General features: G+C 41.6%; 1 protein-coding gene across 1 annotated transcript in view; it reads left to right on the top strand.

Annotated features, from left to right (window-relative positions):
• Window positions 1-1,156: 1,156 nt before the first annotated feature.
• The window catches only part of LOC104163111 (short transient receptor potential channel 5), a gene marked incomplete at its 3' end in the record, with an annotated part of 44,113 nt that continues 27,867 nt past the window's right edge, over window positions 1,157-17,402 (top strand). The window contains exon 1 of the mRNA XM_009701999.1: window positions 1,157-1,534. Within this exon, the coding sequence (XP_009700301.1) occupies window positions 1,157-1,534 (378 nt within the window). The remainder of the gene's footprint in view (window positions 1,535-17,402) is intronic.

Genomic DNA, 17,402 nt, shown 5'->3' with positions numbered 1-17,402 from the left:
GCAGTGGGATGGGAAAAACAGAACCCATGGCGTCTCACTCCTGGTTCGGCACCTGAACCACAAGACCCTCCTCATTATCTCTTTATCAAAACCTCCTCTTTTCCCTGGATAGGGCACTAAAATGGAACAAAACTCTGGCTAATTTGCTGCAGGAGACTGTTGAGCTTTGAGCAAGGAGATGGAATAAGTCATCTAATTAGTCACAGCTGCTGGTGTCCCCTGGTCCTGATTTGGTGTGGTTTATCAATGCCAAACAGAGCCAGATAAGCATAGCTCCTTTTCTTTTTATGTGTGAATGCCTGTCCAGCCCATGTTTCCTACAACTTCAGTCACCTGCTAGGCTCTTTGAGCGGTGGGAAGGAACAGCAATTCATTCAGTTTGTTACACTTGTTCCAGGGCAGGATTTACTTCTTATTTTCTTAGACCGTAAACAACATCACTGCCTCTGGAGAGCAACGGCAGTGGTTTTCTACATCAGCCTGTCTTTAGGTCCTATTTATAAATGAGGAGAGTGAGAAAAGACGTTTAAAAACACGAAAGCTTTAAAAATAAAACAGTGACCTAAGTCAAAGAGTAAACATTAGAGAAAAATAAAAACCTATTTTAAGAGATGGAAGCAGAGAAGAAGGGGCAAAAATAATAAAAATAAATCTTACTGCTGTAAATAGGAGTATGTAAATCAGCAGCTCCCATCACTGACAGTTCAGAGATGCTGAGGATCTGGCTCAGCAGTGAAAAAGGAGAGAAGTGAAAAAAACGTTGAGCAGGAAATAAAACAAAGATGAGAAATCTACCTATTTGCACATGCAATAGATTATCCATAAACAACAAGATCATGCCTCTGACCAGATAAAAGAAATCAATGGCATAGTGTTTAAAACAGATTTAAAAATATACTATCTGTCATTCTGCATACCTCTTCTAAGCAGCAGCATAACTTTTATTTTTTCAGGTAGCCTTTTAATGTGGGGTTGCTCAGGGGGTGTTGCAATCACTATGCTGAGAATAAAACAGCCTAAAAAGGGATCGGAATCTTCTACCTCGATGGACCTTTGGAAATTTGTCCCCTGTGAGGAACAGGCAGGGGTTGCTCATCTGTTTTGTCACTTATGCATGCTTCTTCTTCCCCCGTAGGTTGCCCGGTCACTATGAACAATGGCCCAGCTATACTACAAAAAGGTAAACTATTCACCGTACAGAGATCGGATCCCACTGCAGATCGTGCGAGCGGAGGCAGAGCTGTCGGCGGAAGAGAAGGCCTACCTCAGCGCTGTGGAGAAGGGGGACTATGCCAGTGTGAAACATGCCTTGCAAGAGGCAGAGATCTACTACAACATCAACATTAACTGTATGGATCCTCTTGGTCGCAGTGCCCTTTTAATAGCCATAGAGAATGAAAATTTGGAGATCATGGAATTGCTTTTGAGCCACAGTGTGTACGTGGGAGATGCTCTGCTGTATGCAATACGGAAAGAGGTGGTGGGAGCTGTGGAGCTGCTGCTGAATTACAGGAAGCCGAGTGGTGAAAAACAGGTTAGTTGGGTGTTCCAGTTCAGTTTTAAGCTATTATCCTGCGTTAGGAAAGTGGTACTGCACAGAGAGGTGCTGTGCAGGAGTCATAGAACAAAGCAGGTCCATTGCTTTAAATGCCCAGAGTAGGTGTGGGCAGTCCTGTTTGGATGACAACTTTCCAGTCTGAGCAAACATGTTCTGCCTGACTTAAATACTCAGCATTTTCAATTTCACTCAATGTTCTTTTCAGTCTTACAGTGTTTGTGAACATACTGATTTATAGGTTGATTTATAGACGCACACTTTGTAAAGGAATTTGGGGCTGTCTGAAATTATATTACAATCTATAAATATGAACTATTGCCATGCTGTTGTACTGGTATTAAGTGAAATTGCTTTTCATAAGTAAATCCTGAAAGCACACAAGCTTATAAATAACTGTAAGCAAGCAAGCAGTCTGCTAGGTTTCAGTACTTAGCCATAGTACAGACATATCATCTTGGTCCCCGTCTCCAGAGAGCTCCAGTTCAGAAATGCTGAGGCAGTGCATAACGTTACAACATGAGCTAAGCTGCTATATATCTGAGCAACGAACAACTATGACTTGTAGGAAGGGTCCTTAGGTACAAAGCCAGCAGTAAATTACATAAGGATCTTTGTGAAAAACCACGAAGTCTGAATCCTGTCACTTCAAGTGTCACATATCACCCTGTCCCTAACTTTTTCTTTTTTGCTTCTTTTCATTTGCAAGTACTACTGCCAGTAACAAGAATAGTTTATATACATTACTGACCACTGACAATTTTTGCACATTCACTGCTTAGAAAGGAACATTCAAAACTTGGATAATCTTTATATATCAAGCCTCGTTTTGAAGTCTACTTGAACATATCCCTCTGTGTGCGAAAGAGAAAAATAATTAATACTGGTCAATCATTGAAGAAAATTTTTTCGATGGATAGGCTCCTTAGTACATAGTTTTTCAACAGTAATTTTATGTAGCCAAAGTAAACAATAAGGATCATCCCTGACAACATTCAAGAGTTCTCAGCTTAATACTTAGAAATGGCAGCATTTTGCATGCTGTAGCAATGTGATTCTAATGTGTGGTTTAAGCACTAGAGAGATGAAGAATCTCTTCTATCAGACCTAAAAATTGAAACGTTAGTACTAGGTTTTAGTCTGACAAAATGTAAGTAGCAAAATATGGACCACACACGGAGAAACAGCCTTTTTTTCCTTGGTCCTTTAGAAAGTTTGACCATCCTATAGGAAGTAGAATGGAAGAAAAGGTTTTTTCAGTAGCATGAGGAGCTGCCAGCAATTATTGCAGGTTAATGACAAGTTTCTCCTGAAATGTCATGGAAAGCAAGTGATGGGATTCAAGTGGATTTCCGTAAGATCTCTTGAATACCAAAACTTGCGTCCACTCAAATTCACAGCTTTGCTGGCTTAACTGAGCAGAGACAGAGGTCCATGAAATAAGGTTGATTTATTGCAGCTGAAATTCAGCTCCAACATCTCTCCAGTTCAGTGATACATTTCATAGTAGCTCTGTTTCATTTTTTCTTATCTCTCTGTCAGCGTGCAGCTATCCTTCTGTAGCTAGGTTTGTATCTGCTGCAAATTTTACAACTTGAAGGAGAACATGTGTGTGGGAGAAGAGATGCGGTGCCAGTTTCAGCTTTATTTACAAGGTTTGTTACAAGACCAGATTTCATCAGTACGTTTTAGACTAGTACTGGCTTGATGCAAGATCCTATGTACAAACTAGGATTAACTTCCCTGGCTGTAGGTCAGGCTCTTCTGTAGACTGCAGGAAGTGTTTGCTGGTAGACGGCTGCAGGACTGGACTTCCATTTCAGCAGTTTCTCTGGTTGTTCATGCAGTGATGGTAATTAACATTTATTTCATGTATAGTGATATTAAATGGAAGGAAGTGCTTAGTTAAGCAAAGCTGGCACAAAGTTGGTTAGCTTGTCAAATCACAAAGCTAATATAGGAAGGGTTTCTGAACACAAGTTCCTGATGCTAATTCCACAGCATTATTGATATACATTCAGTAATTATCTTTGCTGGACCCTTTCTCAGAAAGTCCTTTGGGAATCCCATACCTAATTGCTTTCACAAAAATCCCCTGATAAATCAGGTTAGCATAGCTTTGTTCTAATCAGCTACTTATATGTTCTAAAACATATAGAAAACCTGCTTTTTTGGTTGAGTAGTAACAAAAATTCACACTTTGCGGAACGGTTTCTGTGTGGCTGAGAAATTTGTAAGATAGTGTCGCAGCACTTCTTATATATAAGGTTTAGTATAATGTATTCATTAAATGTACACAAGGTTCAGTTTGCCTGAAGAAACCTGTGTGAAGGCAGCTCCTTGACTTGTGTGTCGCAGCCTGTTTCCAATTAGGGGCTGTCTGTTTGTCTTTGCTGCACTCCAGGCAAAGGTGCAGAAGCATCTTCTGATTGCTCTCTCTTCAATGTTCAACACATCGCCTTCATTCATCCGAGTCTGGGGTCTGTGAAAACCTATGAGTTCCCATTTTCCTGCCGTCTGCCTCTGAGAGGTTATTATTTGACTCTATACCAAAGTCTTGTTTCTCTAATTGCCAGGCATGAAGAGCTGTTCTTATTTGCGTCTGTTCACGTCAGCTCAGTTAATTGTTGTCTTTGCATCTCAAAAGCAGCTGAGTAGCATCATTCAGCATAATCCATTTTATGGGCATGTATCTGTGCTCATTCCCACAACCTTATCATCATACCACAATCCTGCATTATGCCAGCCTCTTGTGGGGTTACAGTGACTGTGTCTAGTTAGCAAAAGATACACCCAAACCAAAGTAGAAAACCGTGGCCCCTTATAGACATGACCTGCAAAGCAGTTTTGCTCACCAGCCATGGAGTCTCTAAAAGGTGATGTGTCCTGGGCAGGCTCCATACCTGTCTCTTGAGAGCTGCCCGAGGGGAAGAGCTCTGCTTTTCCCCTGTATGATGACCTTTCCAGGGAGCAGAAGTAAAAAAACTTTCAAATATAAGAAGTGACCTTTGTTGTGTTCCTTATGTAAGAGAATCAGAGTCTCATTCATGATGTAAGGGACAGGGAGAAATGGATGAAGAGATTGGGCAGCAGAGATGCTTGTGTTGTGTTATTAAGTGAATGCAGGCAGTCATTATTCCGCAAACCTTTGCCAGACTGCTGTTTAAAGCGCCATTTACTGAAAATACCATGACAATGGCAGGGGTAAGTCATAGCCAGTAACTATAACAACACGCTTCTCCCGCACTGCAGCCGTGTGTGTAAGCGGTGTCTCGGGAGAGGAAGAAATTACTCTGTTTACACGTGGAGCGTACAAGAGCCAGGAGCATGAACCACCTCTCTCTAACAGCTGCTACAAAGCACATGATAGATGAGTGTGCTGAACAGTGATGTGTTCAAGTAGATGTATTTCCTTTTAGATTTACCTCCAAGCAAGGTTCACAGTTTTAAGAACTTAACATTTCTCCTCCAATCTGTTCTGCCAGGTCCTGCTAACTTACAGCCATGGTTTTGTGTACTGCTCTATGAGACTCTTGATAAGGCTGAGGAGAAGATTACACCATTTACAGCCAGAATAACTCTATGGCTAATAAAGTCACGGCTGTTTTTAAAGATATTGTCACCTATGGGAGATTTTGGGTTCAGTGGGAGAGTCATCACGGTGCAAGCATCTTACTTTTGCTACCCTGGGAAGACCATAGAGGTGTGCTGGTGTGCTTCACTCCCAGCAAAGAGTAAAGCCCAGGTTTTAAAGGACCGATTCTCTTCTTCAGATTAGAACTAACCTCTCCTCAAATATGCCACAGCACTTTCTGAGGTGCACTCTCAGTTCTAGTTTTTCCACTGTCAGGGTGCAAGTGTGGTCCAGAGTGCGACGGAAGATGCCTGTGCGCAGAGCGTGCGATGCTGCAGGCTGCGACAGCCCTGCCCACCCACGGCAGCGTGGGTGGGAGCTCTGCTGACCTCAGTGGGACACGGTCTGGACCCGGCATAGCGCTAGGAGCTGAATTCTCAGGGAAATAAAAGAAAATTTAATTAACTACTCAAAATAGATTAAGTAACAAAAGAGCTCTTCTAGTTCTGTGATTTTTACAAGTTCACTTGTTATTTCCAAATGTTATGTAATTCACTCCAATTAATCCTCCAAGCTTTTTTTTTTTTAAAACCGTAGTTCGCTTTGGCCTGTCACTTTGTATTGCTGAAATCGTAAGATTGTTTTTCCCCAAATAGGTGACAGACATTTGGAAAGCAAGCAGCCTATTCATGAATATTAAGAGGAACAACAAAACAAACTAATATTCATGGAACCTGGAGGGTATGCAAGTGTTGCTTTTCCTGCGGAGATTTCTAGTCAGTGAATATGTATTCTGCAGGAAATAAAAGTGAGCCTAATCTGGTGCTTTGATAGCTATTGTTTGCTTTTCAGGACAGCGAAGAGGCTGGTACTGTATTGCATAGTGGCAGAAGAGTAGCATCCATGGACTGCAGACTGCTTGGCATGGCAATCCATACTCGGGTCTTCCACACAATGAGTGTCATGTTCCTTAAAAAAGAGGACAAACCACTGAAACATCATCAGAAAGAGTGGGGCTAGGTTACAAATAGTAAAAACCAGCACACACAGATGCGGTATTGACTTGGGCCCAGGCTTATCGAATCAGGCATCTCATCTCTTTTGGGGTAGGAGTGTTAAACTGCAAAGTTGTCTGTGCACAGGACAGGTCGAATACATACAACCGCAAAACAAGACTTTTTGTACTATTCGATAGGTACGTGTCAAAAACGGAGATCTGGCTGGGGTCCTATAGAGTTGGAATTAACAGGGAACTTGAAATTACTAGGAGCAAGGAAATGTATATATGAAGCCTGTTGGAACAAATTCTCTTTTCCAGTAAAATCTTCTGGCTCCCAACCTATTAGATCTTTGAGTCGTGGCATTTTTTTACCTAAAAGTCATATCAGAAATTTTTTTTACTATACAAACATCAATACAGTGGGTTGTTTTCAGCCAGGCTGGAGTCTGCACCTAACCTGCACCAGCAACGAGCAGGAAATATATTTCTGAAAATTCACATTTTCCTACATATTTGAGTCACTTTCAGTTTATCATTGGTAATAATGATACCAATGAAATCAGTACAGATTTTCCCTTTGACTCCAGATGAGATCTTCAGGGGCATTTTCTTAATAGCCACTTGTGTGAATTCTGTGGAGTGGTCCTGGTTCTCCACTAAGCATGCATCGCAACTCGCAGGGTAGCACAGATCTCGCGTCGTTTTTTGCCTTGCTGCAGTGGATGTGTTTGCGGTGCACCAGACACGGTCTCTGCTGACTGCTGAGCCCTCCTTCCATTCTTTAAGAGGCTGTAATCAGTCATCTGAATTTCTACACGTTCATGGTGTAGCCATAAGCACCTTTACGGGTAGCTGTTTTCTTCACAACAATCAGAGCTGACATCAAATGTTTACATAAGGATGATACTAGCATCTCTCTGGTATCTGCCAAAATTAGCAATTTGCTCATGGCAGATGGCTCCAAATTAATCTGGTTCACAGATGGGACTACAAATGCAATTCCTCAATAATGAGAATGAAAAGAAAAGGGGTCTCAGTATTTATGACTGTGATTCACTTTGTTTCGATGGTCCAAAGGCCTTCTGAATCAATGAGATCTCACAGATACCTATCCATATGTCTTCCAAAAGAAGGAGCTTTACAGAAATAAACCCTGGAAGAATATGGTTGTGAAGAGGAAACTATAGAGAATAAAAGGCAAGTTTTCAGTCTTAGTTGCTAATCCTCAGATACCTGCTGGTGGAAGGTTGCTGCACTTCATAGTAGTAGCAAACTTAAAATTTGACCTCAAAAATCCTCTTTCAAATGAGCTGATGAGTGAAAATCTGCCTTAATCTTTGTGTAAATATCATCGATCAGCAGCCTACAGGCAATCTTTCGTGAACCAGAAATTATATGTTGCATTAAACCATTTTATTTTTGCCCAAATCCAGTAGCTTTATTGATATAATGTGGTTTAGCTTAATTTTCCTACTCACATAGGGTTCTTTGTCCTGTACGCAGATTCTGGTGCAAAGTTTAACTCTTAACCACCAACGGCCCTTGATTTCTGTAGACTCGCTGGTACTTATTAGATGTACAAGCTCATTGCTAGCATTGTCAGCCGTGTGCTATTGCTGACAGGACTGATTAAGTCAAAGGAAGCAGATCAGTTGTCAGTATCTCATGACATAAAAGCTAGATTCTGCAGGCAATTAGAAAAGTTTTAGAAGCTGCCGGTGTTCCTCATGCCCTGGCTGAAGTGGTTACTGTGGGTCTGTCTCACCTGCAGGCAAAGCACACAGAGGTTCCCTGCGGCAGGATCAGAGGATCTGGGGTTTGTAGCTGTGAGAAATGTTATCCTGTCTCCTTCAGGAAAAGGTTTATGTTTCTTTTAGAGGTGAAGGAGAGACTTGTGGACTTCCCAGCTAAAATTGCTAAGCCTTGCAGCACTAGCTCCTAACCTATAAGCTAAGGATGGATGTGGGGAGATCGCTCACATACAGGCTGAACAAAGAAGTCTTGCTTACGTCGTGGTAATGGATATTCTGGGTGTGTGCACTGTCTTTTTCTGCAACATCACGGACAAGGCCAGCAAGGGTGGAGCCTTACAAAGGTGTGAAGTACAACAGAGTGATCAAAGCAAGCCCAAAGTGCAAGCAGATCTGTGTAGCCCTTCTGCAGTGTTAACCATTGCATACCAGCAGTATTTGTGTTCTTCCTTGAGTTTAAAAAGTTCCGGTAATTCAGGAAGGCGTTGAAATCTGGGCATCTGTATCAGGGAAGTCTACAGGCATGAGCCGTTCTCATTGAGTTCTTGCTATTGAGCACTGTAACAGAGGGTCACAGGCTGATTGGTATGACTCAGGACAGACACTGTGCCCTTCGGTGTGACTCAAACCAGCCATTTCCATGTTAATATGAGAGGTTCAAAGTGAAAAGGGAAGGCTGAACCTAGTTAGATACACTCTGAGCAAGAGCAAGTTCTGAAGAATAGAAGCAGTTGAGAAAAACTGGCCACAAGTTCCCAATATGAAAATATTTGAAAGGCACAATAAGGAAGAAAGATTATGTCTGAAAACAGAAAACTAGCTGTTACTGCTCCAAAGCCTAATGGCTCTGCTAGCATCCAAGCTTTTCATTATTTTTATTGATGCAGTAATAATTCACAGCTATAGTTAACATGCCTTTGACATTGGCGGCTGCCTTCAAAATGAATTCCATCTAATTAAACTAAACAACAGAGAAATCAAAGACCACTTCAGTTAATGATTACATTTAACTGGGAATTTCTTTCCTCCCTCCCCACTGCCTTCCTCCCCAAATAATCTTAAATCTTATGAGAAGGAGGTGAGGCAAAACAAAGAACTCGGGTGATACATCTCATAGACCTAATGAGTAGCATCGGGGCTAAGGCTCGCAGGCTCCAGTGCCAGCTACCAGAGATCTGACAGTGGCAAGTAAGTCACTGGCTGCTTCTCCTGGGCCATCATAAAGTCTGTTATTAGTTCCTAGGAGAGCTGGTGGGGTCAGGCCAAGAACTGCATCACAGCATGCACAAACATGTCGTGCTTGTAATCTAACGTATAGATAGGTGGAGAAGTCAGGAATGCACTGTTAATACGAGATGCTTCCCAGGGAATTATCTTTATTAATTTGTGGGAGTGATCTTAGCACTTGCCTGCGTTCGGCACACTGTACAGTGTCTTTTCAGTCAGGAACGATGGGTGCATGGGATTCAGCTGGGTGGATTGCCTGTAACAAACTACTAAAATAATCCTGTTTGTGTTCCTGCACAAGTAAACTTTTGGTCTCTCTATAGATCTATTGATTAAGATGTTAAGTTTCAAAAAAATATATTTCATTACCTACCCAACATCCATGAATGTGCGTAGTTGACTCACCACCCTTTGCTCATAAGCCCCAATTACAGCATTAGCTGCTCCTTTACATCAGCCCCCTGACATCACACAACACATGTTTTTGCCTCTGGTCTGTAAGACTTCTGAAAGCCGGGAGGAGTTTTTGACACGGCTATTCACTGAATCAAATATGCAGGAGAGTCTGCCTGATGCAATAGTTGCAACATATTTTCCAAGGGAAGCTTCTTTGTATGGGGAAATCGAACATAACAAATTACAGGCTCCTCCGAAACAAAGCTCTAGGATCTCTAAGGAACTGTAGGAGGGTTTAGCAGGAGTCCCCTAGTCCTTCTCTGGCTGTTAAATAGAGCTGTGCTTGGGTTTGCGAAGTAGAATGGCACCGTTATGGCTTGGTTATCCCTGTGATCGGCAGTCTTTTGGTGGCAACAAGGGGGGAGGAATCAAAAAGGCATTGGCTGAGAACAACATTCTCCCTGCTTGTCTCCGCATTGCTACAGCAAGGGAACGCTGCGATCCAAGGTCTGTGCTCTGTCATTGCCTTGGGAGAACATGTTGGAAAACCGCTCAAGCCTGCATCGTTGGTACTTAATTCATGGCAGCGGGAGAGGGCTTGTGCATTCCACTTAAATACTCTTCAGGCAGACAGATGATGAGTTAGAGCCAGTCTCTGAAGCATGAGGGGCATATCATTAGCTAGATGTTTTGAACTACCTACCGTTAGAAATAACAAAGGAAATCACTGCCTAAGTGGTAATAGAGGAAGATAACAACTGCACAGATTTTATTCTCATGCAAGACCCTGCCACCTGTCTAGAGAGTAATTCCTTTACTATCACAAAGTCTGGGGTCTTTTCGGAAGTGACAGCATATTCTTGGTTCGTATAACCACAATGCCAAAAGCACAGCTTAATAGTCAAAATGGGTAGAAACGCAGCCTCCTGGTTTGTAAGCATCAAGATGTGTTTTGTGCAACATCAGACAGCGCTGGGCTGGCACCAGATGCAGTCACTTGCTCCTCTCTGTGATGCTGTCTCATGATCAAATCTGAGTCTTGTCTTTTTTTTGAAGGAATGTGATTAAATAGAAACACAACTCACCTCTCCCAAGCAAAAAGCGCTCCCTTTTCAAGCCCTGTTAGCAACATATTACCTCACCTAAACTTAATGAAACATCTCTCATCTGCACACAGTAATAAATTACAGGAAATAGGGACATTTTGTGTACAAAGATGACATAAAAGGCTATAGATAGCATGATTATTAGCCTATATTAGCACATCTTGTCCTTGTTACCACTAGGAATAGAAAATACGGAGACCAGATAAAATGAATTAAAAAGCTGGACAACTCATCCCTCCCAGAATAAATCCTGGAAAATATTAGAAAAAGAGTAGCCATAATAAAACAAAGATTACCTTGAAGGCAGAGCCTGCAAATTTCCAGTTAACTATGGGCTGTCTTTGTTTCAGAATGCTTGGGGGCAGGGGAAAGCTTATTGATAAAATGAAAAAATGTCTAAGGTGCAGTGACGTTCCAAGGCCTTTAGTGTAGTTGAGAAATGTACAGGACTAGATTAAGTAAGCTCTTTAACAAAATTCATTTCCAAACTTAAAAAGAACATTAAAAATTATTAGGGATTAGCCTTTATTTTTACCCAAAACAGCTGCTCCTATCACAGAGTAACTCTTAAAATGGTACTGAAGAAAGGTGAAAAAATGAGCAAACAGCATTTTATGTTTCCAAATGGGGAAAAAAAACAGGTTCAGCCATATATGAACTAGTCTGCCTATCCAAACTTCAGGGGACAATTCAATTTGCTGTCACGTCAGCAATACTAGACTTACACCTGAGTTGGTATCAGAGGGTCTCAGGAAACAGATCTAGCAAGCAGCCAGGGAATCTCTGCATGTTGGCAAGACTTTGGTAGATCCATAACATGCTGTGAGCCAGGTTCTGATTTCATTTATGCCACTTTTTCTCTAGCAGCTTCATTAACATCTGGATTTGTAGTAGTCCTGAACTTTTGTCCTTTGTTTAACTGGACAAGAGTCGCTATTCAGCTAGCCCCAGGCTATGTAAGCGTGTGATAAAACCAAGATTCATTTGATATTTGGTCATATCAGAGAGATAACGTGACATAGCATGTAAGTTGTGACTACAATGAACTTCTGAACCGTTCTTACACAGATGAGAAGTCATAACCAGGAGAGGGTGCCATTGCTCATGGCACAACATTGGTCTTATTTCTCCAAACATTGGTCTTATTTCTCTGAACATTGGTCTTATTTCTCTGAACAAGAGCAGGCACTCGCCAGCTCCCCTTCCTGCTAGATTTATTAGTGCTTAGCTGGAGCAAGACAAAGGAATACAGGGCAAAGCACACCTCAAGACTGCACTTATTTTAAATACAAGAGGTTCAAACACAAGCTAACTCTTTAACAGCAGCCCTCTGTGACTTGGAGAATAAACTCCACACTGACTGCACTCTTTCTTCATTTCATCATCAAGTGCTTCATCTTATTTCCTCCACCCACATCAGAAAGGGAGAGTGGCTGAGAGGAGGGAGTGCTCTGTCTGGAATAAGTTGTCATAGACCATTTAAATGCATATTTGCAAAATCCTTTCCTTCTGAAAGCTTCTCTCTGGATTCCTCTTTTTTAATCCCCAACGAAAGAGAAGTTATTATATAGCATCAACCACAAATGGCAACATCTTTTGACAATCTTTCTGGCTGCATTGCATTTCCTAAACACATGGCTGAACACAAGCAGCTCTGATGCAGTTCTGCCACTGTCAAATGCACTAAGTTTCAGTTTAGCTTTGAAAACTAATCCCTTGGGTCTACCTCCATTTTTAAACACATGGATGAGAAACCAAATTAAAACTTGAAGAATCTAGAGCAGATGTATCTGTATTTTGTTTATTGGTTGCTGAGAAAAAACTTTGGTTATACAGATACCACAAATCTAATTTTTCACATTATTTCAGTAGTAATGTGTTATATCATGCTACTTTTTATTCAAAGGTACCTGTTTCAGTGTTAATATGTACCATCTGGTAACCTTCTATCAGCATTCGGCTTGCTGCAAGGCACTAGAAGGTACTAATTTTCTCTTCTGCAGTATCAGTGTGAGGGGCAGAGACTTTATTAGGCTTTACAGGTATGTAAGTCGCTGAGCAGATTTTAGACCAGAAGGAGCCTTTTCTTCAGCTGGACATTCTGACACAGCTGTACTGAAATCACTGGAGTACTTCAGTAACAACAGCAGAACTTGCCCAAAAGTACATCTATAGCCACGTGTGCTTTATGCTGGAGTTCTGAACTTGTTCATAACCAGTACAAAAGCCCTTAAAGTACATTACTTTTTTGTTATCAGTTTGTGTTGTTCATTATATTTCATTAACCAAATTACATCATTTCAGTCAATTAATTGCTCTTTAGAGAAAAAAGATCCTCCCTATTAATACAGATACTGTCATCACTCTGATACAAAATGTCTCTCAAGGCATCTCTGATTAAGATATTCAGTTATTGAAACCTGCACCACTGCATCACCTAAAATGAATGCTTAAATTTATAGAAGCATGTAATATTTTTCCAGAGTCCCACATAAGGAAACAAATGTCCATGGGATTCTGCCAATGAAGGAATTTGTTTGTGGGTTTAGGCAAGAAGCAGGATTCAGTTGGCCATGCCAGTCACAATATATATTTTTTTCGAGACCCTTTTGCTGGTAACATGGCTGATCTGCAGTCTAGCAACACTGACTCCATCTCTCATGCTCTATTTATAGAGCTGCAGCTAGAAGTACCACAGGACTGCAATTCTGAACAAAATCACAGTCGCTGCTAAAGCTCCTTCAGACCGCTGAGCCTCGCGCTAAATTGATGTAGTACAAAAACTTCTTTTTAGAATGACAGAAATTGGCTGTGCCTGTTACCACACTTGTAGATGACATATAAACTTCCCCATAGAGCTGCATGCAGGAAAACAAACTAGAAATAGGAAATCCTTGCTCAGTAAGTTACCCAAGCTTCCATTTTTGTAAGTGTTACTTTTGAAGTTTTCCAGTGAGGTTGCATGAGTTTGTTTTGTTTAGTAAAACATTGTTGTGGCAATTAGAAAATCTTTTATAACATATAGTTGTATCAAAAAGTTATGCAAACTGAAAATAATGCAGATTAATACATTTACAGTTTATCATGGTTATACTTACAATTTATTACACTGGTCCAGGTGGAGTGCTAGTTTATGGAATGGAGATGGCTTGAAAATGGGGCAGTTCCACCTGTAACAGGTAAAAGTATTATTAGTTCTTTTTGAGCAAAAGTGGTGGCATTTGCAATGCCAGACAAGATGCATATTTAGACTGCCTCTGACCCAAGAAGCTTACAATTAGAGATTATCAAAACTAAGAAAGTAAAGGATTTTGTGGTTAGGCTTTGCTTTACTTTCTAGATATTCTCTTTTCCGTTTAGGTCTGAAGCACTGAAGGGTTATCTGGGGAGACTGCAGCTGTGACCACCAGTAAAGTTGAACACTGAGGAGGGACCTGAACATGAAGAGGGACTAGTGTCTGGTTGGGTTACCAGACCATAATCAGGGGGACTGTCGAAATAGAGGGGCAGAAAAGCGTAAGATGCAGAGATAGGAACTGAAAAGCACCCCCAGATAATCATTAGAGACAGACTCTTTCCTCAGAGTTCAGAATTTTGCACATGACTGGCAAGTTCCTTTGCTGCAGAACAGCTTTTTTTTTTTAACCTAGTTGTCCTTTTTTTATATGCATAGATAAGTGACAGATGCTGTAGAAACATTATAGCTTGCTTTGAAATCTTCCAGTGTTTAAACCTGGATATTAGCTTCCATGGTCCGTAAAAGGCAAAAGATGCATTCATATTAGTCTTTTAGTTTGTTTGAGGAGCATGCTCTTGAGCTGTACCTCCTTAACCTCCCCATTTACTGCACTTTGGTTCACATTGCTGAGCAGTCTCAGAGCGCTTGAGCTGGATTGCTTTTACGCAACACTAAACCAGAGGATGTGTTCCAGGGGCACTCAGATACCGGATTAGATTAAATCCAAGGTAAAACTCCTACAACAAAAGACCTACAACAAGGCCATCGGGTCTTCAGCACCAGTTTTTTTTTTATGCTCCATAGTTCTGCTCATCTTACACTGTACTAATTACTAACACAAGCAGAGATGCCTGCTCTTCCTATCCAGGGCTTCTTTCCAGCAGTGCACTACTGAAAAACTTGTTTTTCCGTTCAGAGGAGAGCTTAGCTATACTGAACAGTGCTTTTATGTGAAGTAATCCTCTATTTTCTTCTCCTCTGATGAATTAAGTTTGGTTCCTCCCCCCCCCGCTTTTTTTTAAATAAAGGAGATTTTTTTCACTCGCTGCAGTATCATTCAGAGAAGCGGTGGTACAGTGGCAAGCAGCCTACCTTTATGAGGATTAAGTCTAGAACGATGCTAACAAACATTCAGTCACTCGTTGCTAATGGTAGCGTTAATTTCTTAAGCTAACATGACCAAGATGAAATACAGATAAGGCACATGCTCCTGTGCAAGTAGTGACAATAAGGTTCTGAAGGACTCAGCTTAACAGCTTGTGTCAGGTGATGAGGTTAATGGAAAAGAATTTGTTATTCAGGTCACTTAATGAAAATAACCTTCAAAGAGTTTAGCGGAGCCCTTGAGGTAGAATAATTTATTCCTCTTCTGCTTCCATCACTGTAAGTTAACCCAAGACATAGAAGCAGCTGATCTAAACATGAACTCGACCTGTCAGAGAAGTTCAGGAGGAACATCAGCAATTACAATGCATTGTTGTAATCTCTCTTGCCCCTCCAGTGATAACACATAGAGGACAGCCTTCAGAGCAAAGGCTTGCTTTGCATAGCCCCATCTTTAGAACAAGACTGGTTGTTAAGATGCAGGTTATCAAAACACTGTGCAAGAAGGTAACAAAAATATTCACCACAAGACATAAAATTTTTAGCCAATGCATGGTCTATAGATCAGCCAGGCATAGAAAAGAGGGAGGCCGCAGCAGCCATCATTCCCACTACTCCTCTTCTGTGTTTTGGTGGTTTGTTTTGCTGCTTGGCTATGATCAGAAATAAGCTTCAGCTCCTGTGATTTGAGGCCTTACGCTGATCTGCTCCCAGACCCTGGGGAGCCTCTATGTCTCCGCACCACTGTTTCCCTTCTTATCCCTTAATTAAAAGGGCTGCAAGCTGCCCAGGAAATGTGCAGCTGCCTAAGCCCTAACAAAGCAGCGCTCCATTTTTGAGGTGAGGGCTTGCGATACAAGCCAGAATAAGGGATGAAAGATCCCTTTATAGATACCCCCGATTTGATCCCAAACCTCAGGACAACCATTTTGAGAGCCCTAGATCCAGATTTAGAAAACCTCAGGAGCAGACAAGATTAGCACCATCCCCACCTGTAACATTACTACCTTGTCTGCAAGTGCCCATTTCATATTCTGAGCAACATGAATACCTCATCTGTGTAAAGTTGAAAATCCTTTTCACAGCCATGGGTACAGTAACCTCCATATAGAAAAACAAGATTAAACTTGACAGTAATAGGAGTGATAGAGGGGGAAAGCATTCTTCCTTTGAGGCAGAGGCTCTGAACACAGCAGCCAGTGACTGACTGAAAAAGGAGGGGAAGAAAGATAAAGAAGCATCAGGGCTTAAAAAAATAAATGCTTCTAAGAGAAAGAAAAAAGAAAAGCCTGCACCTTTCTCTTGACATTTAACAAACTACCTAAACAAGCTAAGCAAAGGAAAAGGAAGAAAGTCAAAGACCTTACAGAGAGCTGCTTGTTACTAGATATCTTAAAATACTTTTATCCAACCTTGCTAAGAGACACCAAGCCCTCTGTGACCCCCAGCAAATCCTCACTACCATTCTCTCTTCTTCCCCCTGAGCCGTACTTACATAGGCTCCCTCCTGGCTGCCTCTGTAGGGACCAGCCTTGTTAGCAAAGCCTCCTTCCACCTGTGTGTCTGTAGGCTTCAGAGATTTAACTCCTCATGTGCCGCATCCAGGGTCGCAGACTTGTGTTATTCCCCCAAATACCTCTATCCACCCAGCGAGCCCTGCTCCAGTAACTGACCCTGCATCTCAGCGTGGTACCGACCCTTGGGAGAGTGCTGTGTGTTGCGAACAGGCTCTGTCCTGCTGTTGCAGCTGGGTTATGTAGGGGTTTATCAATCACCTACAGCCGGGTAGTCTTTAGCTCTTTAGTGCTGTAGAGGTGCTTAACTCCCTGGGAACTCAGATCCAGTGGTGAGAGGTTCACTGTCTCACAACCAGTCTCAAGTATATCCCGCAGAAGGATTTCTAACCAGTTACTTCATGCTACTTTATCGCTGCTTTACTTTTTGATTTTTACAGATTGAGTAATGTTTCCTGTCATTAGGACTCTTTGACAATAGTTTCTCTGAAACGCCTTTGACATTTGCAAGGGGAAACAGGCCTACTGTTCACCAAAACCAGCAATCACCCCTTGAGCAGCAGGATGACAACTGCCAGGGCAAGAGCGGTGGGCACACAAAGTACAGGATGCTTGGGTAATGATTAACACACAACAAAGGGAGCTGCCTGTGCTGCAAATGGAAACACACTGCGTGTTTGGGATGTAAGAGCATTTTGGTCTAATTTTGCACTCTGCATATAGTAATAAGACACAACAGGGTGTGCATTAAGCTCATCTTTTGAGAAGTGCAACAGTAGCTGAATAATGCACACCCCAGAGTGTCTTATTTGTAGTGGACTATGGCTCATTAATTTTACATTTAAATTTTTTCAGATCCATTAAAAAAAAAAACAACAAATCTATTCTGAGGGCAGTTATGTAATGTATCCTTCCACTGAAAAGTATTTTCAAATAA

Source organism: Cariama cristata, unplaced genomic scaffold (genome assembly GCF_000690535.1).
Source record: "Cariama cristata isolate BGI_N322 unplaced genomic scaffold, ASM69053v1 scaffold9716, whole genome shotgun sequence".
Taxonomy (NCBI): domain Eukaryota; kingdom Metazoa; phylum Chordata; class Aves; order Cariamiformes; family Cariamidae; genus Cariama; species Cariama cristata.
This window is presented reverse-complemented; position numbering and strand designations above follow the sequence as displayed.